General features: G+C 44.8%; 2 protein-coding genes across 10 annotated transcripts in view; one reads left to right on the top strand and one right to left on the bottom strand.

Moving 5' to 3' along the window:
* Nucleotides 1-961: 961 nt before the first annotated feature.
* On the top strand, nucleotides 962-10,044 carry chrna9a (cholinergic receptor, nicotinic, alpha 9a). Of its 2 annotated transcripts, XM_064334921.1 has the most exons (5): nucleotides 962-3,588; nucleotides 4,086-4,231; nucleotides 5,394-5,548; nucleotides 6,431-6,963; nucleotides 7,252-10,044. In XM_064334921.1, the coding sequence occupies exons 1-5, from the start codon at nucleotides 3,543-3,545 to the stop codon at nucleotides 7,911-7,913; spliced, it is 1,542 nt and encodes a 513-aa protein (XP_064190991.1). In that variant the 5' UTR covers nucleotides 962-3,542; the 3' UTR covers nucleotides 7,914-10,044. The 2 variants fall into 2 exon arrangements, with proteins under 2 accessions (XP_064190991.1, XP_064190990.1); XM_064334920.1 differs by lacking the exon at nucleotides 962-3,588 and having other exon boundaries at nucleotides 3,598-4,231.
* A 1,552-nt stretch (nucleotides 10,045-11,596) lies between these two features.
* The window catches only part of LOC135254607 (RNA-binding protein 47-like), a 38,362-nt gene continuing 22,882 nt past the window's right edge, over nucleotides 11,597-27,076 (bottom strand). For 5 of the 8 annotated variants that reach the window (XM_064334912.1, XM_064334911.1, XM_064334913.1 and 2 more), the window contains 4 exons: nucleotides 18,948-20,134; nucleotides 17,227-17,433; nucleotides 15,602-15,789; nucleotides 11,597-15,220 (listed from right to left, as the gene is read on the bottom strand). In XM_064334912.1, the coding sequence (XP_064190982.1) occupies nucleotides 14,978-15,220; nucleotides 15,602-15,789; nucleotides 17,227-17,433; nucleotides 18,948-20,127 (1,818 nt within the window). In that variant the 5' untranslated portion in view covers nucleotides 20,128-20,134 and the 3' untranslated portion in view covers nucleotides 11,597-14,977. Of the gene's footprint in view, nucleotides 15,221-15,601; nucleotides 15,790-17,226; nucleotides 17,434-18,947; nucleotides 20,135-20,407; nucleotides 20,843-27,076 lie in introns of those variants that run through there. The other 3 variants (XM_064334917.1, XM_064334918.1, XM_064334919.1) reach the window with 3 other exon arrangements.

The following is a 27,076-nucleotide window of genomic DNA, read 5'->3' as shown; positions in this document are numbered from 1 at the left end:
ACAGTATAGCTGTATGCAAATAGCATGTTTGAAATAAGCTATGTCCAGCTTGATTGAGCTTCAAAAACACATTCACCATTATTTGATAAACATGCCACTATTTTAGTTTAGATTTGCTAAAGTGCTTATATTTTTCCTCATGACAGCATAGTGGTATGTTGTTAGTATTTGCCTTCAAATAAACATGGCTTGTTCGAGTCAGACATCTGTACAGGGATGGCAATTTGTTGCTGGCCTACATCATTTCTTTCAGCCTCGTGTGGCAGTGTTTCCTGAGCGACAGAGAGTTAGCGGTCATGTTTTGCGCAATACCTCATGAGGATTGTTGGTTTGTTTGAATTTAATTACAAACAGCCAAACCATTGTTCAATAATTTAAAAATCATCTGTTTAAATGTTCGGTTATTATAATGCCTATGTTAGCATCTCTAATATATCTAATTAAATCAAGTACAGAGGCCCTGACACTTTCAGCACCCATGATCCTACACTTGAAGCCAATTTTGAACACTTTTTCTCAGCATAGTTCAGTTCTGTGACCTAAAACCAAACGCGTAGCGCTGACTTTTAAAACCGTTAGTTTGAAGCGATTGAGTCAGGAACGGAGGCTGCTCTTTTAGACACGGTGCAGGGGCTCAGTTCAGGGCGCAGTGAAGATGTTCCCTGACCTCCGGCCCGCGGTTCGCGTTTTTTGTGTATGCGCGCGCAGGAGGATGTGCGCGAGCCCTGTGTGAACCGAGGAGTGTGCTCAGGCAGCCCCGCCGCACCGCCGCAGCACAGCGCGCACAGGAAACACCTGTGCTCCAACCACAGGCGCTGCGCTTTTGGCCCCGCCAGTGCGCCTTCTCAAATAGAAAAACCAGCCGAAGCTGCTTAGCTCCGCCGTTAAACACTGCGTGCAGGTACAGAACCCCCCCCCCCCCCCAACACACACACACACACACACAAACACACAAACACAAATGTCAAATCTGCGTCGCAGCTACAAGGCATCGACATCTATTCAGGACGCAACCGCTTTTCTACTTATAATAGATCAGCGTTTTATACTCATCGGATTGCAGACATCAAAAAATCTTTATAGGCCTAATTTCTGAGCCAGCAATTGACGTCAGATCAACCTCCATGAATGACGTTGATAAGACATAAAACGTAAAAATGTTTGGTCTGAAGCTTTAGCTTGTAACGTGCATGCCTTTTTGGTTTTTTAAACAATTCATAATTATCGCTTTTTTTACAATGCTTTTTTTCTTTACAATGTTACAGAGATGTCATAACATGGATGTCTATGGACATGTATGGATTTTCATTGCTTCTTCCATCTTCGGCATTGCTTTTGTTGAAGTTTAAAAATCCTGTGAATATTTTACAGTATTTTACTTTTTCGAAAACACTTTAAAATAACTTGTTCAGGATATGACAAGGTCAGACTTTTTTTTTTTGCTCTCGCAGAAGTCAATGGCTGATCATCAAGGCACCTGTCCAATCTGACTGAGTCAATCATTTGTTGAACGTCCAGGGGTCAGAAAGATAAAAGTCCTGTCATGTATTTCTTCCACCGGTGAACTCAGCCAGGTGATTTCTCTAATTAGTTCTACCTCCTGGTTGAAGGGCTGAGCTAATGAGCAGATCCAGGTGACTGGAACAAAATGACAGGGAGGACTTTTTCTTTCTGAACCTGGATTTTTCACACCCCTGGATTCAATTACTGATTTGACTGACTGACCAACGATGCAGGCCATCTGTGATTTACAGTACAGGGTGGGAAATAGCGTTGGCGGACCACCGAAAGGGTGAGTTAACTCTGCTGTCGCCCAGTGAGTATCAGCTGCACTGGCAGGAAGACTCTGCTGAGGTGTTAAAGCGGAAGTGTGTAAATATCTCACAGGGCGAACACGGAGGAAGTAGGCCTGGAATGAGACGACAGACCGCTGGCCGCCCCATTAATTTCCTGTCCTGGAGGATTTCAGTCAATGGGATCAAGTCCCCTGCAAAAATAGTCGTAAATTGTGCTCTGAAAAAATGTTATTTTGGTTTTCAGGAAGAGGTAAATGTTTGAATGAACGTCACTTCAAAAGCTGTTAGGTGGAAATCTCAGACATACACCGGATTAGCTGGCCTTGGTGATGTTGGGTCCAGTGTACTGAACCAAATGCTTTAGCTGTTCTCATTTTGACTTGACAGCGACTTCAGTGGCTCTCCAATACAATTCAGTCATACACTAGAATGGAGTTTTGAGATGACTATGCTGGAGTCCTTTGTAAGAAACCTTCTGTGTATGTCATTATTACAAATATATTAAAAAGTTAGCTGTTAATACACTTTTGTTATGCATGCTCATTCCATGAGTTACACTACACTATGCGCAAAATACAATCTGATGTATGTAATAGTTATATATTTGCAAAACAAGGGGTAACCTCCAAATCTGAAGGCAGTTCCTATGATTCATGAAAGTGTGAAGATTCACTGTGTTCTTTTAACTAGAAACCAATAATGAAACTGCAGCAGGGAAGCGTATTGGTAGGTGTATAGGTAAGTGACAGAGTGAAATACTTTACCAGTTTGTTTCAAGAGTGAAATTTAATCTGCAGAGCATGTGTAGCCAAAAGCAGCCTCACCTGGATCATGGACTCTGCAACACTGAGTGAGAGCCCCTCAACCCCCTTAAGACTTCTGGTCAGTTAGGAACAGGGTCCGTTTGTAGAACTGTAACCCGGCTATGTAGGAGTTCTGACAAACAGACAAAGTGGGTGGGATTTCGCAAGTTCTTTTTTTAAGCGGCAATATCCGGTGTTGATCCTCCTCCAGGTCAATATCATTCACATCACATGCCCCAGCTTTGTGACAATGTGGGAGGGTGTGTGGGAACACAGAACACCCCTTTAAGTCCTCCTACCTGAGTACATCTCCGAGGAACACAGGAGCATATCTCCCAGTCTAAAAAAGCTTCATGGTGCTTTCTTATTATATCCATCCACTTTCACTCGGCCATTCATTTATGTCATTATGTCGTGGTTTCATTATTAATGTTTCTATTGAGATTTAATTACAAAGCAACTTAAACAGTGACATTATTCCTCTGAACAGAGAAAGAGAAAAACTCCTGTAAAGAAAGAACACTTGGTAGATCAGGTTGTCTTACAATGGAGGGTGTGGTGAAATCCTCCAGCTCTAATTCCATCAACAACGAGGCCCAGTGGTCATAACATTTACCTGTGAGCTGTCCTAAAGCCATGTAAGCTCATCTGTCAGCGTTCTGACTGACAGGCGGTTGGATGAATGGCGCGCGCCGAGCTTCTGTGCCGTGGCTCAGTCTGGGCATCTGGTTTCTCCGCGGTGTGCGTGCTATGCGATAGCCTCGGTCCTGTTCCAGGGTTTAGAATGAACGCGAGTGCCGCGTGCCTTGCGCGAACACTAAAACGGTTTTCTAGCGTTTTCTTTCCGATTCAACTCGCGTTGGTCGTTATGGAAATCGAAGGAGACTGATTGTGAATTATTTTCCCCCTTTGTCTCTCGGATAATTCATTTTTTCTTGCAAGTATGAAGGCAGTGGTTTTTATTATAGGTTTGAGCATGCTCCTGAAAGGTAAGAATTTGTTCCCTTGTCAATGGGACTATTCTTTAGTTAATATCAAATCTTAAAGTTAATGTTACTTTAGTTAACTTTAATTCCAAATTCTTTTTATTCATGGGTAACAATGGTCATTACTGATCTGTACAGATACTATGTGTATGCTTTAAGTCAAGCTATTGTTCGTATATTGTGTTCAACGTGGCCATTACATGAAATGCTAATAATATTTATTGTGATTTTAATCTTAGAAATGCATTTTGCTATCTATTTTATATTGGCTTATTTGTGACTATATTTGAAAGCATTCTGTTGCATGCTAAAGATCCACTTTTATGACTGGCCTCTCAGAACTTATGTGGGTGAAATATATTAGTATAACACACTGCGAAGCACATTGAGCAGCTACGCTGTATTAAAGGCAGTACGTCAAGTTTTTATCATTGTTATGAATTATTTTGTGTTGTCTGTTAATCCCTCTGCGTGCGCCTTGTGCGGGTTCTGCCGCGTAGTTTCCCGCTCAGCTCAGGGGAGGTACGCTCAGAAGCTGCTGAACGACCTGATGGAGAACTACTCCAGTGCCCTGCGGCCCGTGGAGGACACCGACAAGGCGCTCAACGTCACCCTGCAGATAACCCTCTCCCAGATCAAGGACATGGTGAGACCAACGACAGGCCCTCCAATCACTGAGCAGGGAGAGGGAGGTGGGGGTGAGGGTGGGGGTGGGGCGGGTCTTCTTTCTGTGAAGAAATGTTAAAGACCAGCATACCGGTGTATAAAAATAGAAAAACTCTTGCTCTGAATTTTGAGCGTTTTGGCATTTTTAATTTATATTAATGCTGAAGCCTCCTCTTCATGTTTTAGAGAAGTAAAAGAAGTAAAAAAAAACTGCCAATCTCAAGAGACAGTCCTTAGTCCAGCCGTACACCTTCCCCTTCTCCCCCACAGCTGGGAACACAACTCCATAAACTAGAGTTTTCAATCTCTTTACTCAGTCACGGCATAATGTTATTGCAGACTCATCATTCATGTACAAGTACATTAGTGTATCCTGTTACCAGAAAAACAAAACGCTCCATGCCACCCCACCGACCCTCAGTGAAACTCAATTTATGCGTGTCCACCAGTCATAAGCATCTCACCCACATCGCAGATTCTAACCTGATATCAACAGGCGTGTCTTGTTTTCAGACAGTCTCTCTCTCTGTCGTTGACTGTTAAATAGATTATATCACACCGTATGACACTTTCCCCAGGGCTGTAGATGTCCTGTCAGTGAGGGTGAAGTGTCTCGGGTTTATTTAATCAGCAAGAACACTGTTACTGATACATTATGCATATTTAGATGTTGTGGACCTTTGAAGTTTATTTTAACTTGGGTATTTGCTGTTCCAGTTCTTCCATTTTTCAATTTATTTGCACAAGCTTTTTATTATACCTTTTTTTTTGACTAGAGTTTTCAAGATAATATGAACCATGTGTTGGCTTATAATTGCTGCCGACTGAATTGTGTTGTAGCGCATCACAGTGTCTTGATTTCAGCCTCTAGGACAGTGGTAACCAACGCTGTTCCTGAAGATCTGCCATCCTGTAGGTTTTCATTTCAACCCTAATTTGACACACCTAATTCTACTAACTAGCAGCTCAACAAGATCTCTAGCTGTTGAACGAGTTGTACTTTGTTAGGGGTAGAGTGAAAACCTACAGGACGGTACATCTCCAGGAAGAGGGTTGGTTACCACTGCTCTAGGAAGGCAAGTACGACTATTGTCACAATGATCTGCCCTTGAAAAGATCCCGGCTTGCACCTGTGCCTGCAGGACGAGAGGAACCAGGTGCTGACGTCATACCTGTGGATCAGGCAGGTCTGGCACGACGCCTACCTGAAGTGGGACAGGGAGGCGTACGACGGGCTGGAGGTCATCCGTATTCCCAGCGACCTGGTCTGGAGGCCGGACATCGTCCTCTATAACAAGTACGGCTGTCAAATACGTGCGCACGCTCAAAGGCTCTTCAAAACCAGGGGGTGCAGGTTGTGCTTCCCGCTCCCACAAAACAGCTAGCGTGCTCGGTGTCCTGTGCTCAAACACATCTCCTCCATCTCCTCTCTGTCTAAGGAGTGGCTATGAAAGGCAGCAGCGTTTCATAATGGAAAAGAAAATTCCACAAACTAATTTAGCAAAAAAGACGTTCGATTTTTAAAAAACCATATCCATATATGCTGACATGTTTTGGCTAATCGTGTTTTGGCCTTCACAAAGGCTGATGTATATGATGTATGAGGTGGTGTATTTTTATTGCTATTTGTAGGCTGTATGTGTGCTTATTTACCCATTCCTTAGACCAGGCGTCTCAAACTCCGGTCCTGCCCCGTTCTACTGTTTGTGACCTTCTTTTGTCTTTTCATGTTCAAATACAAAGCAAATTCCCAAGTACTACTGACGTCTCCAGGCTGTCGTTCATAAACAGTCATAGCATTTTGGCATATGAATGAAATGTCAGAGAGCCTGCAGTGTGTTTGAACAAGGTGTCATTCTCTGCCACAGCAGTCACAATTGGCCACGTGTGCCTGCGAACGATCTCGAGTGCTGAGCAAATCAAAATGGCGGAAGTGTACACACCGGCAAAAACTGTACAGAAAGGACGCAAGTAACTGGCAAACAGACAAAGTCAAACAGATTGAGACCACACAGCCAATGGTTATAGCTACTTGCGCCACATTTGGTATGCAGCAATGTGTTTTGACCAATCGGGCGTTTTTTTTCATACAGGTTCATGCAAGGGGAAGGAATTTGTAGGGATATTGTTTGCGTAAGACTCCCCCCCCCAGGTTCAGTGCCTCTAACTCCTCCCCCAGGGCCGATGATGAGTCCTCAGGACCGGCTGACACCAACGTGGTCCTGCGCTACAACGGCGAGATCACCTGGGACTCCCCCGCCATCACCAAGAGCTCCTGCGTGGTGGACGTGTCCTACTTCCCCTTCGACGACCAGCAGTGCAACCTCACCTTCGGCTCCTGGACCTACAACGGCAACCAGGTGGACATCGCCATGGGGATGGACAGCGGGGACCTGTCGGACTTCGTGGAGAACGTGGAGTGGGAGTGCCACGGGATGCCCGCCGCCAAGAACGTCATCATGTACGGCTGCTGCTCGGACCCGTACCCGGACATCACCTACACCCTGCTCCTCAAGCGCCGCTCCTCCTTCTACATCTTCAACCTGCTGCTGCCCTGCGTGATGATCTCCTTCCTGGCCCCGCTGAGCTTCTACCTGCCGGCCGACTCCGGGGAGAAGGTGTCCCTGGGCGTGACGGTGCTGCTGGCCCTCACCGTCTTCCAGCTCATGGTGGCTGAGAGCATGCCTCCCTCAGAGAGTGTGCCCCTCATCGGTGAGCAAGTTCACACTGTGTGTGTGTGTGTGTGTGTGTGTGTGTTTTTTTTTTCTTGCTCATTTGTGCATGAATGTGTCTGTATGGTACTTTGTGATGACAGTTACACTTGTAATTAAATTCTGAGGAAGATGCTGTCATAAACAGTTACAGAGAAATTCGTATTTAGAGGAACAAGAATAACATTTGTTCACTGTCAGTGTTAGGCACGTCACAGAAAGTGTTGGCAATGCTTCAAACTGGCAGACAGACTGAGAACTAAATTATTTATTTCCTGTGTTTCTGCAGGGAAGTATTACATTGCGACAATGATCATGATCACGGCCTCCACAGCCCTCACCATCTTCATCATGAACATCCACTTCTGCGGTGCTGAGGCCAAGCCCGTCCCACACTGGGCCAAGGTGGTCATCATCAACTACATGTCCAAGATCTTCTTTGTGTACGAGGTGGGCGAGAACTGCACCACCCCCCAGCGCGAGAGGATTCCCGTGCACACGGAGGACCCCCTGGGCAACGGAAGCCTGTACGGGAGCCACCATCGCCAGGACGATGGCCACTACAGCTGCCCGCAGCACCAACACCGGCATCATCACCACGGCAACAGCGAAAAGAAGGCCAAAGCCCTCCCCAACGGCGACGGCAAGTGCCGCCCCATTGGCCGCGATGGCAACTACGAGCCCAACGGCCTTGTGAACGGTGGGCCGAAGGACGAGTTGCCGTACCCGGAGAAGGTCGCCCCCTACTGGCAGGCCTGTGCCTGCGGCCGCCACCAGAAGCTGGTGAGGAACGTGGAGTACATCGCCAACTGCTTCCGGGAGCAGCGAGCCAACTGCGTCAAGGGCGCCGAGTGGAAGAAGGTGGCCAAGGTCATGGACCGGTTCTTCATGTGGATCTTCTTCGCCATGGTCTTCCTCATGAGCATTGTGATCATCGGCAAAGCCACCTGACGCTTGGCGAGATGGGACTGTCCGTTTTCGTACATTTCTTTTCCGGTTTAGATTAAAAAGGAATACGTGGAATACTCTTGGAAAACTGTTGCTGGTGATTTTATTTTTTTCTTCATGGTCAAGTCAAAGCTTTTTTCACCTCTCTTTCTTCTCTTCAGAAATCAGTAACGAAACTAGTGGCTTAGCCTCAGGAATGATGACACCATTAATTGCCAGTTCCTATAGACTCTGAAGCCTGGTTTCTAAGGATATGTTTCCGCTACACTGACAAAATCCCTTGGATAGAAATGTATTGAATGTCATCCTGAAGAGCTCAGCAGTTGTACCAACTGCAGGTCAGGGATTACTGTGCACTCTAATATTTAAAACATACACCATTAAATAATTAACTGTAATCCGTTTGTAAAAACAGTCCAGAGAAGCAGATTAAGTTAGCACTTGATGGACAGATATGAAGATCTCTTTGAACATCCACTAAATATTTCAAGGATAACATTTCATGTTTGATATGTTGATGTCCACAGGCTATTGTTTACAAGACATTTTTTTGTTTATGGAAATACATCTTTGTATAACAGGCTCTATTATTATCATTAGTAGTAGTAGTTGTTGTTGTAGAAGTAGTCTTATTATTAGTTTATTAATAATACATCTCTGCATATAGCAGACGCACTTAAAGAATCATGGTATTAGTTGTTGGATTAATAGATTAACATTTTGTATTAAATCGACGCTCATCCAGAATGGCTTGTACCAAGCTTCCATTTAAACAAGTTATTTAACTGGATATAGTATCGTTCGAAAACTATTCACACTGGTCAACTTGTCACATAAAAAGATATGTTCCGTAGCTCTGTTGAAACTGCTAATGTTAATGAGGATTAGAATCCTATGCTCGTAGAGTATGGTTAGAGCTGCGGCCATGCCACCTGGAGCCACGTTGGTCTCAAAGGTTGATCTGTGAGCAACCCCCGCTGACTGATCGCGTTCGTGTAAAGCGATCGCCGTTACTTGTCCCGCGCGCTGACCTCGTCCTGTAAGACCAGCGGGGAAAACGCAAGCTTGGGTAAGTTGCGTGGATATCCACTCCGCTCCGGGGAAACAGGATGCTTGCCTCGTGCCGGCGTGCTTATGCTCCAGTGGTTCAGAACGAAAAATAATATTTTCAAATCAAGTCGCCAAGGTAGAATAGTTAATGGCCAGCTTTGTTTTCAGACGCGGTGCAAGATGTAAGACAATCTTTGAGCGGCGTGAACGCTCATCAATAATGTAACTTGAATGCGTCTGGCCTTGTGGTGCATGACAAGGCTACCGTTGCGCACGCAGTCCCTATCGAGCCGCTGAAAATAAAAGCATTGCGCGTGAAAACAGCGATACTGTTACAAAAGACCGAATAACACAACCACACCATTAGTGCTCATTGACCCGAACCAACCGCCACCTGACAGCGATTGAAAAATTAAGCACACAGATGAGCGCGTATACCACAATGCCAAGGAATGAATCAGGTCAGCCCAACCCTGTTCCTGGAGATTTACCGTCCTGCAGGTTTTCATTTCAACCCTAATTTTGCACATCCGATTCTGCCAATTAGCAGCTATACAAGATCTCTAGCTGTTGAGTGAGGCGTTCTTTGTTAGGGTTGGAGAGAAACCCTACAGGGTAGTAGATCTCCTGGAACCGGATCAAGGAACAGCCCTCAGTTAAACCACCCCCTACCCCAAGACATACACACACACATACACTCATTGATAAGTAATTCCAGAACGTTCAAGGAAACATTGCGCCTCTGACACCTGTGCTACCACCACCTGCAAACGATTTGTCGAGTGAACACAAAACCCTTTCTACTCATTCAGCAAGTCCCTTTGCACTGTGCTATTCATACCGCATGCACCAGAGCAGCTGTGTATGTTAGTTCACGACTCTTCACCACTTTGAACTGTTCCTGCTGATTCTCATTTGAATGAAATGCTATTTTTAAAACTGTTGTTCAGATATGATTCCTTTTTGTAGACCACACATGTGCAAAAAGTTCAAGAAATTGTGACTGCTGAGACAGGCAAGAGCAGATTTTTCTGTTCATCCAGGAAGTTGGTTTTTGGGTGCTATGTTTGCTTCTCAGTGAAACAAGGTATTTGCAGTAATCATTTACATTTTAAGGATGTGTCAAATAAGTTCAGCTAAATATGTCACAAGCTAATACTCTGATATAGTGTGGAAAAAATGAATTAGAAAACATATGCTGTTAAAACGTAAATGCAGTTTACAAAATACAGAGCTTGTGTTGCGAGCCAGCGGTCTGCATGGTAAAAGCAGTCTTAATCTGTACACTGAGTGTTCCAGATTCGCTTGGCTTTTCGTCTTCCTCGTCAGGCGACGTGCTGCCTTCTGTCAACAGTCTGTCACGCCATCTTTTGTCACAGATCTGACAGATGCGCAAAAGATAATTTTTTAACCGAATGCCAGAAGTATGATTTTTTAATTTGCTCTTCAGTTAAATAACGTCAGCGTCGCAGCTACAGCGTGGCTTGGGATGACATCACAATGTGCAGCAGAAGAGAGCAACGTGAATGAGCAGGGGAGGGTCTCGTACAGAAGGTGACCGAGCCCCCTAAACAAATCAATTTTTTAAAAAAAATCAGCACACAAAAGTGCGTCATGGTGTTCCTCATGAGCATTCTCAGTGCCCTCTCTGGGAGTGCCCGGTCGGTGGGTGTGTAATTGTCAGCGTCGGTCAGTGCAGCAGCATTACTGGAAGCAGTTGAACTGAACTGATCCACGGACAGGAGGTCGGAGGCAAGGCCCTGCTACGTAATGGCTGCCTGAAGCTTGGGGTGTGCAATAGTGCCACCTGCTGGCAATCAATCCACATGGCACAATCCTATTGGTGTGTCATATACTATGTTGAAGACAGCTTCAAATGACCAGTTCCGTGGGACTTTCTGTGGGGCTTAGAAAAACAAGACCAGGTCAAAACCTAGTATATGGTTGGACCTCTCCGGCTGACTAATGGTGTAACTTCATCACTCAGTCACTCAGTCAGTCACAGACATTCGTGTTTGTAGGGCTGGTCCAGCCAAAACAATGTGTTCCTCGAGAGCAATTCATTTGGCGTGAAAATGTTTTAGAATTTAAAAGTACTGGCCAGAATAGTATAATTTTGCCAGGGTAAATGCATAGTTTTGAATGGGCTTCAATGGGGAAATCTGCTTTTTGGCACAAGAGGCATACTAAACTGCAATACCTCTGGTAACCACTGGAGTTTGCAAGCTTCAGGGGGAATGTCACTCCCTGGTCCTCCGGTGTGGTATGGCTGTACACTTGGGAAATTCACAGAAATTTCTGTGCAGCCTATTTAACCAGAGTGTTTCTGCTTAATATCCAACTACACAATAAGGTCAAAATGTATTGTAAGACGCTATAGATTAAGGGAATCTTCACAGCTTATAATAATAATAATAATAATAATAATAATAATAATAAGTTATGAGTAGAAATACTGAAAGCTATGTGACTGGTTTAAAGCTATATATAAGGGTATATTTTTCATATAAGAAAACCAGTTCATAAGCCATCTCACAATCATTTGCAGCCTGGGGTAAGCATCCATGTGTGAGCGAATGAAATTAATATGACAAAGATTTCATCTTTATGTGCGCAGCAAAGAGTAAATACAGAAATGCCATTTTTGAAAATGCTTTATTTAACTATTCAGCTAGCACTTTAAATACAACAATCCTGAAGAAGAAGCTTTTTTAAAAACAACGCAATGACATTACAGTGCACAGAAAAAGGTTAAAAAGGCCTAAAGCAATACGCATGAAAATAAGGCACGCTAAAAACTTTTATTGCATTTCTAAAAGGTTTCTTAAAATATCCACACCTTGTTCGTTTCAGTAGCCAAGAACTTGCACATCGAAGTTGAAATACTACTCTTGTAGTGTTTGTGAAATAATCGCAATGGAGAGATGCTTGCGCAGGCACTCTGGTTTCCTGGTTCAGCACTCCATATACTACCTAGAGGATTCTGGGTAATAGCACCTCCATACCAGTCATACATCAAATGTTTGCATAACACATCACAACTGCCCTTTCTGAATGTTCACAAGTCCTGGATGCTTTGGAAAAACAGTTCTCTGTTATCACAGGTTGTACTTTTTTGTTTTTAACGAGAAAGAAAGAACTGAAAGCAAATCTTTTGTCTCCTTTTAAAATATATTATATTTCTTCTCACTTTTCTTAAGCTTCATATACAACACTTGTACTGAATATATTAAATATATTTGAACGTTTGTCATCGCAAAAGGAACATTTCTGCGGAGTTGATTCAATTTTTCTTTCCAAACACAGCAGAAAAAGTAGCCTTTAAACAGGCAATACAAAACAAACACTGCATGAACTGAATGAAGTAACATGCTGAGAAGCGTCATAAATACGTCAGGGCGGGTCCATGGCGAACGCTGTGGCCTCTGTTGTGTGTTCGGCATGTTTACTTTAGCTTTTAGCACAGAGAGTAATTACAGCCTGCTCCACGGCCAATCAGAAATAAGCAAACAAAAGAGCCGAGTCTGATTAAAAAGCACAGCGTTAACTACCTCCAAAGCAACACAAGCCACGTATGTACTATGCTTTGTGTCTCACAGCGGCAATGGGAAAACGTGATCAAATTCAAATGGCTCAAATATGACAGGCCTACGCCGCGTCCCCATGCACCTGCCATTGTCACGTGCGACTTCAGCGAATCACACGTCACCGATGAGCCTGTTTACTTTGGCATGTCCCAATTCACTGGCTGTGCTCTGCTTCGCGTGTTCTGTGTGGCTTTTGTCTTCCGAATCAGAGTCTATGGGAACCGCAGAAAAGTTCAGCTCTGCACAAACAGACATTCAGAAACCTGCCGTTGGGTTCGGGTACACCCGTGAGGGAGCAGAAAAGTTCAGCTCTGTACGAACAGGCCGGTGCGCCTGCTCTTTTCTGCAACGTACAATCCACTGAAGCGGCCCCAGTTTCACACTTTTTCCACATTTCTCCCATCATGGCTGCCACTTTGCACGCGTACACAAGCATATCCACAAAAATTATAATAATAAAAGCTAAATGTCACCAATAACAACAAATATTTCACTTGGGGAGGGGAGGGGGGGGTTGCAACCTCTTGTGGACTATGTTAAGTGCACCTAACTCAAAGCCATTTCAGCAAAGTAAAGCAGGAGAATGTAGGCTCCACGTGACAGCAGTATACTCTAGCAGTATAAAGGAGTGTAATACGAGCCACCAGACAACTGATCAACAGATAGGGAAGCGTGTCTTTGTTGCCGCGGTAACCACCCTTCCTTACACAGGAGATGATGTGGTGTGTTTGCTCAGTATGTAGCTCGCTCAGGATCTGCTTCGCTCAAATACAGTTTGTCACAAGGTTAGATTTTTTTTTTTAAAGGTTCGTTTCATTGAACTTCATAAAGGCAATGCGTTAAAGAATTCCAGCCCAGGTTTGAAGCCACCAGTTCTATTCGTCAAAGTAACGATTCATGTAGTAGTAATTTTTTGTTTGTTATGACAACATTTTAGGTTTTCTGCTGAAAACATCTTCTGTGAGTACGTGGTAAGCACTGGAAGGCGTGGTGCACCAAGCCTCTTCTGCACTAGGCCCAAAACATGCGCCCGCTTTGGCAATTCAGCCAGTCACATGAGACGGATTCACACGGCCATGGCCAATCACAGCAGAGAATTTCAACACCGCCAGTTTACATGGGTGAAAGCAGGACACGGAAACAGCTCAGTGTTTCTCACAGAGAGTGCTCATTTTTTAGCGCCAATGCTAACCTCCACTACAAGAGAAACTACTGCATCTGAAGGGTATTATCTGCCTTTTAGAAGATCTGAAGAAAAATGAAGCAGTGCTGCGCATACAGAGATTAGACCTGGTTAGCATTAGCATTATCTTAGTCATTATGGAAGGAAGTCACGAATGTCTGTGACTGAGTCACTGAGTGATGAAGCTATACCATTGGTCAGCCGGTTCGGTCCAGCCATATACTAGATTTTGACCCGGTCTTGTTTAACATTAGAGTAGATGGATCTTGCTCTTCCAATAGGTTTATACAGAAGCATATGAACCAGTTTGAAACTTGTGCTCGCTGAGGTGAAACGTTTACGGCTGAAGGCTGGTCTCATTTGAGGAGCTTTGTTCAACAGAGAGTCATTCAGAAGGGGGGAGATCACTTTCTTTTCCCCGAAATGGACAAGTTGAGAGATTCTACAATAATGTTCATTTACTGCCTTTGAGAGCAAACATTTGTTTGGAATCATGCTCCTTATTGTAGGTGCAGTGTCACCCTACATTGGTTATGAATATTTTTTCAGATTAAAGGGAGTTTCTTTTCTGGTTCTGGTGGGTGATCGTGTCCCTGCGTTTCAGAAAAAGTAAACCTTTGTTCCTGGGTTTTTACCCGAAGTTATCTAGTTAAAATCTTTACACACATATTTTTTTTCTTTGAGATGAAGATGACACATATGGCCAAGGCTAAACCTAAAACCTTCATACCACAGTACTTTATAAAGAAAAGAAAAAACCAAAATGTTTATATTAATATGAATAACAATGCAACAAAACAAATAATTATAATAATGAATGCATAGCTAAAAATGTCCGCATTCAAACTGGTAGGCATACAGTGTGTGGACGGAAGACATTTAAGTCTCTACAGTAATATTAAAGACTATTGCTAACATTATCAAAAATTCTCAAAATATAAACTTTTTTTCTCAAGAAACTCAAAAAAGCACATTTTCTTCAACGTTCTTCTATTTTTGTACAAAGAAATTTATGGTTAAAAAAACGTTTCTTTCTTTTTTTAAGATGTAAGGTTACAACTCTTTAATGCCAAGTAATATGCTTACTTTCAGAAACCCCAAAAAATAAAGGCCAAATAAAACACACAACAAAGCCAAGGCGAATGAAATGAAACATCCAAAATGGAGTTCTCTCTTCATAAATACGAAAGTGTTCCTTCAGTGTCCTTTGTTGCCCGGGGGCGACCAGGCGAGGGGGAGGGCCTCCATCAGTATGTCGGGTACATGTCGTGGATGGGCATCTGGAAGGTGGCGGCGGGGAAGGCCTGGGGCATGTATCCGGCGTAACCCCCGTAGGCCGCCGCCACCGCCGCGTTCTTCTGCAGGGCTGCCGCCATGGCGGCGGAGTTGGCGTGCGTGATGGGGATGTAGCTGGTCCCGTACAGGTTGGCAGCGGCGGGGATGCGCTGGACGCCATGCGCCATGGCGTACACTGGGGTGATGGGGCGACCCTGCGGTGAGCAGGAGGTAAAAAAAAAAAGAAAAGACAGGGTGGAAAAGGTGAGATTAGATAGGTAATGATCTATTCAACCATTTTCCCCACAACTATTGACAATGATAATAATAATAATAACAATAATAATAATAATGTATAAAAAATTAATCTCACACACCAGAGGAGACTGGAAGAGAGAAGGAGAGAGTAAGAGAAAGAATAATAAAGAGGGAGCGCCAGAGAGAGAGAGAGAGAATGATAGTGTGAGATAGACAGAGAGAGATAATGAGAGAGTGAGATAGGGAGTGGCAGAGAATGAGAGAGTGAGAGAAGGAGTGACACCAGAGAGAGAGAGAGAGAGAGAAAGGAGAGAGAAAATGAAAGAATGTGTATGTACCTGGAACGGGGGTGGGGTGGACACAGCTGGCAGGACCGTTGCGGCTGTGGGAGCCCCCGTGTGGTCGTGCTGGAGAGCCAGGGGGCTGATGAGGTGCTCCATCCCGTGCATCTTCCCCTCCTCCATGACTTTACCAGCGGTGCCAGCAGGGAACATGGGGTACTGGCCCCCCAGGGCCGGGAGCGCCACTGCAAAAAGAGAGGCACAGAGCTTTCAGAGGGGAACCAGCGACGGGGCCACAGTTTCTTAAAGAGGGAGTGCTACAATACATGCGTGGATTAACCCTTTAAAATGTAACGTCACAAATATGTGATTAGAATGTTCTTAGCTGAGCATTCTAATGCTGATGTAACAGTCACCGTTGGTAATTAAAAGCAATGGAGTTCTAGAACACTGACCGAGAAAAAAACATTCTGGAAAATCTACTTATCAAAGGGTTAAAAATGGGTAGAGTCCAGTACAACCATGTGAATGGATAGACCCAAATAAATGTAAAGTTCTATACAATATATAGAGTTTTTCTGTTGAAGTTATTTCACCAAAATGCACAAGTATCTCTTTTCATGTTATCTCAGCGTAAAATTATGCACAAATATATTATGACACTTTAAAGGGTCTCTACAGAAAAAGAAAATCCCCACAAATGTACAAAATCCTCTGTTCACATGTTAGCTCCATGTGTCCAATTTATTTTATGACGCAGGGTGAGCGCCAGTTTCTCAAAGTCTAATTAGCACTAATCTGTGTCTCGAATATCCAACTGACACGAGGCCTCCGTGCTGTATGGCAGGAGGCATAATTATCCCTTCAGCACTGAAATGCCCCAGCAGGACTGCGTAATCTAGCGCATGTGAGATTATGTTATTTGCATTAATCCCGTCTTGGGACAAATATGAAGTACGCGCTCCTTATGAAACGCAGCGACTGCGTGTCTGGACCTGTTGCACAGGTCCTATTACACAACATGACTTCAGCTGCAGCAATGCTAGTTAAGTATGACTCAGCTTAATGAGACTCTGCCTCTAGATTAACGGGTTTTATCAGTCCTTTCGATATACAGCCAATCAAAAGGCCAATGAGCTCTGGCCAGGCCTGTTTTCCACTCGCAGAATTGACTGTGGATCATGGTTTTATTTAGTGGTGATTTTGGCCATCAGAGGGCCAGCAATCACTCCTGGAAATGCAAATTTCTGTAATTTGTGTAAATTCCAGTAAAGGTACAAAATGCATCACTTAAAACCTTCTGAATTTCAAAAACCCGCAACTCCTCCAGGATTTTAGGAATATACCCCATTTTTACTTAAATTTTAATTAAATAGAAAATAAGATAGTCTTAATCACAAGTCCCTATTACTTAATGAGGCCCAAAATCAGTTATGCACTGTTATCAGAATGAGACAGGGAGAGAGAGAAAGAGAGAGAGAGAGAAAACCAGGTAAAGAGGCTCTAACACCACTGACAACACCTCTTCTAGGAAACAGGGAGTAAAAAGGGGGTGGAGCTAGAGGTGGAGTGAGTGGGTAAAAAGAGGCGGGGCTGGACGTGGAGTGAGCGGGTAAAAGGGGGCGGGGCTGGAGGTGTAGTGAGCGGGTCAGAGGGGGAAGGGGGCGGAGTCCCATACTGACTTGTGCCGGGCTTCATGCCCACTGAGTTGACCTGGGTCAGCTCCAGACTGGGCATCAGCTCGTAGGGCTTGTCCTGCTGCTTGGGCTTCCCTTCGTGGTAGCGGCTGTAGATGCCCCGCCCGGCCGAGTAACCCCCCAGGTAGGAGCCACGGGGCCCCGGGGCCCTATTCCCGCTGGCCGCGCGCCCCCGGCCTCTTACAGTACCTGCTTGAGATACAAAACGAGAGACGCTCCAGTTCAGAAAGGACTGCGCCCCACTGGCTACACGACTTGTTCGAATGTAAAGAGCTTGGTTGTCCGAGAAGTTCTACAGGTCTTTCTCAAGGCCCTGGGTGGGTCAGACTGGGGTTGGGGATTGAGGGCTTGTCACCATAGTGATGTTCCACCCTTGGGGCAATGTTTTTTTAGTTTTTTTTAATCCTTTTTATTTTTTGGTTGAGTGATGTCCTAAATAGGACTGGCATCGTGCCTTGCTAACACTTTTCTTCACTCATTTCCATTTCTTCATTCAAATGTCAAAATTTCATCATAATCGAAAAGGGACTTTTGAAGCTCTGAAGAAGGTCATGCGTGACTGAAAGATCTGCTCACAGTCACTTATGGAAGTAGCTCAGGCTCAAAACCTCACTGTCAGGACAGGCCAGGGTTAGTGCCTAGGTGAGCCGCTCTGGTGCCTGCAGTGCATATATTCTTGCGCATGGAGGACACCGGATCTCGTTTGCGCAGGCTAATTTCGCTCCGAGCTTCACCTCCCAGGGAACACTGCGGTGACCTGGGAGAACTCCTTCTGCAGGGAGTGGTTTTAAAGGGGTGGCGTGATCCTAAATCTCTGCAACTGTTCCAGTCAGAGGAGAACCAGCAGTTGCAGACGTGACTCAACCTCTTTTTTCAAAGGCGGTTTTATGTGAATGTGCATGTGTGTACGTGTGTGTGTACGTGTATGCGTGTGTGTGTGTGCGTGTGTGACTGTGTGTGTGTGTGTGTATGAAGAGCTTGTGTTTGGGAGAGTCAGAGGGTAGCCGAGGCTTGATTGTAAAGCCTGCTAATCATGCTGTTTGCAATAAGGGTAAATACATACCCAAATAAAGTACATGTGAGCAGATAAACAAAAGCACTGCTGGAAGTATTGTCTGGTGAATAATGCACTAATGGGACATTGCATGCTTTGCAATCCCTGGATTTAACACTTGGGCCAAAGGTATGATGTATATGAGTATGTGATAGAAACTTAAAGAGTATTCATGACTGGTCGTACTGCAAGGCGCTGCTTTCATTTTCTGTGCAAAGAATGAAAAAAATATATGTGGTATGGATTATTTGCCTAAGAAGGGATTTTTACGCACTTTGATTGGGGCTTGATGAGCTGACTTTTAAAGAGGAAAGGGAAAAACCCAGAGATTTTAAAAAAATATATTTTTAAAGATTTCCCCCTGCCACCCAGAACATTGAGAATCAACACTGTCAAACCAGGCCAGTCAATAATCAAGACAACCAAGATCCTCTTTTTTTTGTTAATCGATTTCACGATTCAGATGATGGAATTAGTATGATTTTAAAAAATTCAATTCAAATGAACACGGCCACATCATCAGAATGATTGGCAGCCATTTTAGAAGAGACCTGCGTGCTCAGCACTGAGGCACAACTCACACCGAGGCATCGGCATGACTCTCACCACACCAGCAAAGTCAGAGAAAGGAGAGGACGAGGCGAAGTCTAACCTTTCACGAAGTAGTCTCTGTTGGGTCCTATCAGCGTGCTGTAGGGGTATCCGTAGAAGGCTAGCGTGTAGGGGTCGCACTGGTAAACGTAGCTGGGCTGGGAGGTGTCCGGAGCGGTGGTGGCGGCGCCCTTGGAGGCCTTCTGGTAGCGGGTGTACTGCTCCTTGTCGACGGGCTTGGCCAGGGTGACCTCCACGCAGGAGCCCTCCACCTCGGTGCCGTTGAGGTTGTCCATGGCGACGACGGCGTCCTCGCGGCTGGCGAAGTGCACGAAGGCGTAGTCGCGGATCTTCTTGACGCGCTCCACGCAGCCCGGGTTGAACTGGCTGAAGATCTGCCGCAGCATCTCCTCCGACGTCTCCATCATCAGGTTGCGGACGTACAGGATCTTGACCGTCTCCATCACGTCCTCGTCCACGTCGATCTCGGGCTCCGCCCAGTCCACGGCGATCTGGTGGCCCCACAGCTGGATCCGGCCTGGCATCAGCTTGCGCCGGGCCATGGCCGCCGCCCGGTGGCTCTCGTACTCCACGAAGGCGAAGCCGCGGTTCTTCATCTTGTCGGCGGCGCTGGCGTACACGATGACGTCCAGCACGCCCTCCGTCACCTTGGAGACCTCCTCCAGGATCTCCTCGCGCTTCTTGGTTTTCGGGATGCCCCCGATGAAGAGGCGGCAGTTGTCCACGGAGCAGCAGACGCCCAGGAGGCGGCCCGGGCGCACCTCGTAGTTGTTGAGCTCCCGCACGGCGCGCTTGGCCTCCTGCTTCTGCGTGTACATGACGAAGGCGTAGCCCCGGTTCTTCCCGTCGAAGTCCATCATCAGGCGCATCTCGTAGATGCGCCCCACCGTCTCGAAGATGGGCACCAGCTCGTCCTCGTAGACGTCCCGCGGGATCTTCCCCACGAAGATCTCGCAGCCCCGCTGCGGGGCGGGGCCCTCCCACCCGGGCGGGGGGCCGTACTTTCGCTGGCCGTTCTCCTGCACCATGCCGTAGCCCGTGCGCTCCATCAGGGACACCAGGGCGCCCTCGTTGGGGGCGCCGGCCACGCCCTCCGGGACGGCCTCGGGGGAGTGGTGGGCGTAGCCGACGGGTTTGGATCCAGCGGGGTTTGGGTTACTCATATCGGATGCAGAGGCGGGGTCTTCTGCTGTCATACTGCTGCTACCATCCAATCGCATCTGGGGCCTGAGGAAAAACGAGACGGGACAAATTAAGTGTCAAGAACGCAGACAGGTGTCTGTCGAAGGCGTTTGCACCTGTGCGCACATTCTGTGCTACGTGCCATGGACCCCCGCTGAGAGAGCAGAGATCTGGAAGCCCAGCAGAGGAACGAGCTTGGGTCGTGATGTATATCGTCTCAAACACGTTCCCTCCTCAAATACCTGTCAGAACTGCATGCGCACGAAGCCAGTTGTCCTTTTGCCCCGTGAGGCCCCCCAACCCCCAGTTGAGACTTACACAATCAGGATTTTTGATTTGAGACCGTAGAAAATCAGGGGGGGAAAAAGGCAGGCTAAAGTCTCCTGCTATAAAAGTGCAAGACTGGCTGCCTGTAAAATGCTGAAAGACATCAAACTCTTAATCCGTCCCGAGTTAGATGTTACTGAAACTCTCTGTCAATCATTCACACCAGGCAATTCCAGTTGGGGATTAATGATTGCTCCAGATAATGTTTTATCACTCCTCAACTGACTGCACTTGGATGTATTCTTGCTGCCCAGAAAAAAAGAGAGAGAAAAAAACAAACTTAACAAGCTTGCCTTCTCCTGTTTTAACCTCCCAAGTCCCGACAATAGATTTTTGTCCCCGTAGTAGACATGGGTCTCTTGTCTTAATCCCAAGAACCATACATTCCGCAATCATGAAATCTACACTACAGGGGATTTTATTCAATGATAAAATGAAATTAAAAGATTTTTTGCAGATATTTTCACTGCAAAGTTTCTGTCATATCCAAGATATTATCAAAACAATAAAAATACTTGAACTTTTTTTTGCTGCCAGGTACTCGGGAGGATAATGCTTTTATCTGACAGTTCCTTTTATAGCCTTATAGTGTTGTCACCATTTCTACCTTTGGTCCTTTTATTGGATGTAGAGGGCCTATAAATGCCTTTTAAATAAGCTCAAGGTTTACTGCTGTAGGTCATGTGGAAGGCTGAGGGGTTGTACGGGGGGAGCTGGGGTCATGTGAATGGCTAATTTACAAGTCAAAAATATATGTTTTTAAAGTTCAAAGTGAAAAATGACCAGTCGAAAGCTGTGGGTTATGGTTATGTCTGGTTTCAAAACTTTTCATTTCCCTCATTTTAGTTTCTATAGTTTCCATAGTTTCTTTCTACAAAGAAATCTGGACGAGGCCAAGGCTTTAATCCTGAAATTATAGTTAAGGCAAAGTTACTTATAGAAGAAATAAAAGAATGGATGGACTTTCTCTGGACAGTATCACTCGTTGCATGCCTTGGTACCCTTAGAGCCATTTCTCTATAATTCCAAATCTGGGTGAAAAGTAACAGCGACGTTTTTTATCACTCGGTTGATATTTGGAATTTGATCGCTCAGCACAGAGAGCAATATCTCACGCGCAGCACATTCTGACATTCGTCCAGTCTAGGAATTTCACACTCATTTTAAATGTTAAACTGCATTTATGGCTTGTTCATTGCCAGAGATAACAGTAGGCTACTCCAGTACTTATTTCAAGATGTTTTCGAGTAAATTACTAAGCTAAATTAAAGCGTGGCCTTAAACCGTGGTTGAAAGCAGTTTAAGAAGAAGGACATTCCAATCACAAGGCCTATTATGACCAGGGTGGGAGAGCCAGGTTTCTGTGAGCTCAAACCCAGCGGTTATCTGTCAGTGTGGTGCACATGACCTAGAACCCACTGTTACCTTGACTCGGGAGAAGGACGGAGAGCCAGAGAAAGAAAAAGGGAAGAGCAAGAAGAGAAAAAAAACATTAGCGAAGCCGGCCAATGCCTCTGCACACAGTGGAAATCCATGGCCACTTTAAGGAATGTGATCGCGCTTAGCATCAGTGTCTGCTCTTAAGAGCATCTTTTTCTGCTACAGCTACTATCCTACTATAGTTACCCTGTTGTGACACACTTCTGTTATATTTCACCTCTTCCTTCTTCCCTTGATCTCACTCATCAGCTTTTTCACATCAAGGTGATGAAAAATTAGAATTTCCCCAGCACATGATCATGTCCTACGAGACAAAATAAGCTGCGGGTCTAAAGGTAAGTAATAAGTTATCGTCTTCAAGGGAGCATGAATTCTTCCACATTTTTTACTTTTTAAACCTTTTTTCCCCCCCAAAAGGCACAGGTTTAATCATAACTAGCTGGCTAACCATTTTCTTTCTAACTCACATTCACATGACAGAAATGTAGGTACATATCGCGGACCTGGAAACGCCAGGGTAAAGTCACTTGATAGGGTGTGAAGCTAGCACGTGTGGCCAGTACGGCCTGTATGTGCTCTGGCGTGGAGTCTATCAGTATCCAGGAATCTACAGGAGAAATATGACGCCACAATTCTACAAATAAATTTAAAATAAATAAAAATCAATCAGCACTTAAATCAAATTCTGTTGACGGAAATGGAAAACAGCGTCTCAGGCGCTGTTCCAGAATGCTCTGTACAGCATATACACCTTACTGGGTTCAGGTTTGCTGAATGAAAAATCAGTACACCTGAGCCCTGTCAGATAAAAGTGTCCAACACAATCACAGATCCACCAGAGCCCTTTCGCTGTCACTTCTGCATTTTTACCAGCAGGGGCAGGATATTGTTCTTTAATATTTATTCACGTATTCATCAAATGTTAGATGCCTCAAATTGGGCCAATGTACCATTCAGATTATTTTGAGGAAGCATTATTATCATTTACTTCATTGACATTTTGCATACTTAAGAACATGATTTAATGTTACAAAATATTGTTATAAAGTATTCAGGGGATTCTGGTGCTTCAGCATTGCTGAAGAAGGCTGCGATTGTCTGAGATGCACCCTTGATGCAGTTTCAAGGAACATCCTTTCCTGTTGCATGAAATGTTTCTGTCAGAGCCCGTGCTTGGAAGACCAGTGTTTCCTCATCGTTCAAAAGTGTTGCAGGTGTGACTAATGACTCCACAGAACTCATAGACCGTGGTTAGAAATGTAGCTGACAATCAATTAAAGGCTAGTTGCTAAATAGCTTTGTGTGCCACTACACACAAACGCAAAAAAAAAAAAAAAAAAACACTAGTGCGTGTTACAGTCTGTAGCGTTCAGGAAGTGCGAGTTTACGAGAACAAGAATGAACTGCATTCACAGCCATCTGAATTTTTGTCTTCACAGACCTGTAAAAGGCGTGGTTTGACAGTACGAATAATTCCCAAACCGGTTTTGCGTGGGCCCTGAGATAGTATATTCTTGGTATCACTAATGCAGGGCCGCCCAGCCCTGTTCCTGGAGATCCACCATCTTGCAGGTTTTCATTTCAACCCTCATTTGGCACACCTCATTCTACTGATTAGCAGCTCAATGGGATCTCTGGCTGTTGAATGAGATGTGCATTGTTAGGGCTGGAGTAAAAACCTAAGGGTCGGTAAATCTCGAGGAACAGGGTTGGGCAGCCCTGTTCTAATGTGTCTGTGCACAATATGGTAACTGAAAAAGAAAACTGAAAAAGACTTACACAGGAAATACTCACTAGGAGGTTTATTGATATAAATCTACAGATTTTTCACAGGTCAGGGTGCCATTTAATGAGTACATTACTGTGTAACAAGAATAATGAATATAGCAAATGAATGTGAGTATTCTCAGCGAGAAAATATAAAAATCTTAGAGAATACGAGTTAATCTGAGGTGCAGTTGTTCAGCCCGAGCCATTGAGAAGAATAAAGTTATGAAAAAGTCTTTGCAGAAGTGAAACTGGGAAGGCCTGCTTGGAGTCCACCACGCTGGGGAGGCCCAGAGAGAAGTGCGACTAGTTCAGAACATGAAGTGAAAACCTCAGCAACTGCTGCTCTCCGCTGCGAGGGGGTAAAACCGGGTGTGCTTGATTGTGGGGCAATTTTATTTGACACGCTGATGTCTGTGTGCAAGCACATGCAACGTACCCATAACAGCAAGCAGTATGTGCGATACGTGCAAGCGACATGCAAGCGACTGTGTGTGTGTGTGTGTGTGTGTGTGCGTGTGTGTGTGTGTGTGCATGCGTGCATATGTGGATGTGCCTGTGTGTGTGCGTTTGTGGATGTGGACTTTCAAGTGTGTGTGTGTGTGTGCCTGAGCATGTGTATAGGTGTGTATATATTGGTGTGTATGAGTTGAGTCCAATTGCTCATATCTGATAAGGACACCGTTCTATTTGGTCAGTGCCAACCTGTGCTAGTGTTTAAAAAGTTTATCAATGCTTAAACAATGAAGGACCTTTACATTGAAACCTGTGGTTGCTGAAGGAAAACAGTTGAAGCCATTGTATGTTTGGGTCATATTCTTCTCTCAAGTCACTGCGGAAACCTGTCTTTAATTTGCTGTAACTGCCAGTCATTCAAGATTTAAAATGCATTCCATTACTTCTGGTTCTTGAATTTTCACGAGCACAGCAATACAGTGGCCAGCACCAAAATCCTTGAAGCAAGAACCTGAACTCCTCAAACAGAGACAGGAACTCTTTAAGGAAGGACATTGCTGGGTCTCACTTGTGCCATCTCGCAATGAACTCCAAGACAGATCTCTCTCTCTCTGTCTCTCTCTCTCTCTCTCTCTCTCTCTCTCTCTCACACACACACACACACACTGCAGTAAGTGTGTGTGTGTGTGTGTGTGTATGAAATAAGATCAGTCAATCATGCTGTTTCGGTGTGTCTTATCAGACCGAAACTTATATAGCCACACTGACAGAACCCAAAGCATGAATAGCACGGAAACGCCGTGTCGTTGGTGATGTGCATCAACAGAGCAGCGCATGCACATGACAACGGCACTTAACTTCCGAAAACAAGACCAGGACTAGGCTGGGGGATTCATGGCACATGAAGGAGGCTAAGAACACTCATCGACCAATAAGAGTCCTCTGTGCCTGGGGGGGGGGGGGGGTGATGTGCTAAGAGGACGAGGGGAAAATGGGGGTGAGCACATCCAGGATGTTAACCCTTACTCTCATCTGAGCGATCCACATTCAATTTTTGTTCTGTTTGGTTGAGTACACAGACTCAGGTATCATGTTTGAATAGGGGGTATTGTAGTATTGTTAAAGCCTGGGGCCATTTTTTATAAAAACACACAGACACGCATGCACGCGCTCGCACACACACACACACACACACACGCACACACACACGCACACACACGCACACACACACACACACACGCGCACACACACACACACACACACGCACACACACACACGCACACAATGAGTAAAACAAAAATTGCCTGTCCAAAAGACAGGAATTTCTTTTCCTCGAAAAAGGGTTGCATTGACAGGAAACGGCTGGGTTGAAACCGAGCTCTGAAGTGACCCGGTCCTCCCCTCCCCTCCCTTCCCTCCCCCACCTCCCCCACAGGCTCCCAGCCAACAGGGGAATACAGCACAAGTACTCCCCCTCTAACCGACTTTCCAGCTCCAACCCACTTCACTCCAGCTCCTCAATCAATGCGTGACCCACACAGTTACAGTAATGGTCTCCCAGTTCATCTGGGGTTGACCGAGATAGAAAATTACCGGTAGCTTTCATGAAAATGATAACTTAACATAAATAATGGCGTGTTTGGAGCTTTAAATGGATTACTTAAATAAAATAAATGTTCAAAATGGAGCCTCTATCTATTAAGACTTTAATGTACCAGTATATTTGTTAATATTACAAGTATGAAAGATTTGAGGAAATACTGTTATTGAAGACTACTGTTATTTTAAAAGGTTTTTACTTTAATTTCCAGCTAAAATTCGATGTCTAGCCAACATTAGAGTCCAGCCTCATCCCAACATCACATTAATATCCTGAGCCAGCAGGGTTCGGTATTCTTACCAGGTACAGACCAGTCAAAGGCATATTTGGAAATGTTTGGTGCATTACATCAAACACTTTTCCTGTGTTCTGCTCAACAGTAGATACAATAATCCAACCACTCCCTTTCCCATGGATTCTGTTCTGTTGTAGAATAACCTTGAAAGCCTGTTAGATATCACAACTTAAATAATAGCCTGAGATCGCCAATCTTGGTCCTCAACAAGCCCAGATAATTATGCTAATTATCTCACCGCCTCCCAGACAGAATTAACACAAATGAACTAGAAGTCACATACAAACTGGACTCATGATGTAAGATTATGTGGAAAAGTTCCTGAGGAATGATGTTTCCACATTTTATATGAATCAGTTACATGAGCATTTTTACTGGTGGCTGGATTACAGTGATCCATGTCAGTTTTGGAGAATCTGGTAAATGGCTCTTTAAAATCGGATTGGACGTTTAGTGTTTTTTTGTGTGTTTTGCATGTCTGCCTGTGTCCAGCGGTGATCATCTTTATTACAATCAGCTCATTATTATGTGGCTCTGACAGGAGAGCCAATGTGTTTTCTGGCATGTCTGCTATTAGAATCAGTGTCTGTAGTAGAGGCACATCAGAGAATTGCAACCGCATGGCAGTTCTGTGCAGAGTGAATATAACACTGTACTAAAGCACACAGTGTATACATACTGTACACAGTATCTCAATGGACTACAAGTTCGTTATTGCACGACAATGAGCATTGGAATAAGTTAAGTCACATTGTGAAGTTTTGCAGGGTAAATCAGTATACTACTACTACTACAAGCTGAATGAAGCTTACAGGATACCAACGATGACTGCAGCACGTACACAAAAAGCTGAATGGTCAGCGATGGAATTTTCCAGTGATTCTTCCTGTTTAGCCAATATAATCAGTATCAGAGGTCAAAGATTAACTCTCGCTGACGGGCTGAGTCGAGGAATTGCCTGGAAGGGGCAGGAAGATTCACTGACCGCGTTAAAAGAGCCCAGGTCAAAGGTCGTCGGTATGAGGGCTTTGGCCGAACCAGTTAATATTTGAACCTGAGCAGACCCAAACCTGCGGGCTTTTCCAGATATAAATAATAAATG

This window comes from Anguilla rostrata, chromosome 5 (assembly GCF_018555375.3).
Source record: "Anguilla rostrata isolate EN2019 chromosome 5, ASM1855537v3, whole genome shotgun sequence".
In the NCBI taxonomy this organism is placed as follows: Eukaryota; Metazoa; Chordata; class Actinopteri; order Anguilliformes; family Anguillidae; genus Anguilla; species Anguilla rostrata.
The sequence above is the reverse complement of the archived record's forward strand: the minus strand, read 5'-3'. Positions and strand labels throughout refer to the sequence as shown.

Excerpts from the sequence above, each read along its gene's own strand:
- chrna9a (XM_064334920.1), top strand. The coding sequence starts at position 4,022 with ATGAATTATTTTGTGTTGTCTGTTAATCCCTCTGCGTGCGCCTTGTGC. Across the intron at positions 5,549-6,430 it reads GACATCGTCCTCTATAACAA|GGCCGATGATGAGTCCTCAG; the intron begins GTACGGCTGTCA and ends CTCCTCCCCCAG. Across the intron at positions 6,964-7,251 it reads AGAGAGTGTGCCCCTCATCG|GGAAGTATTACATTGCGACA; the intron begins GTGAGCAAGTTC and ends GTGTTTCTGCAG.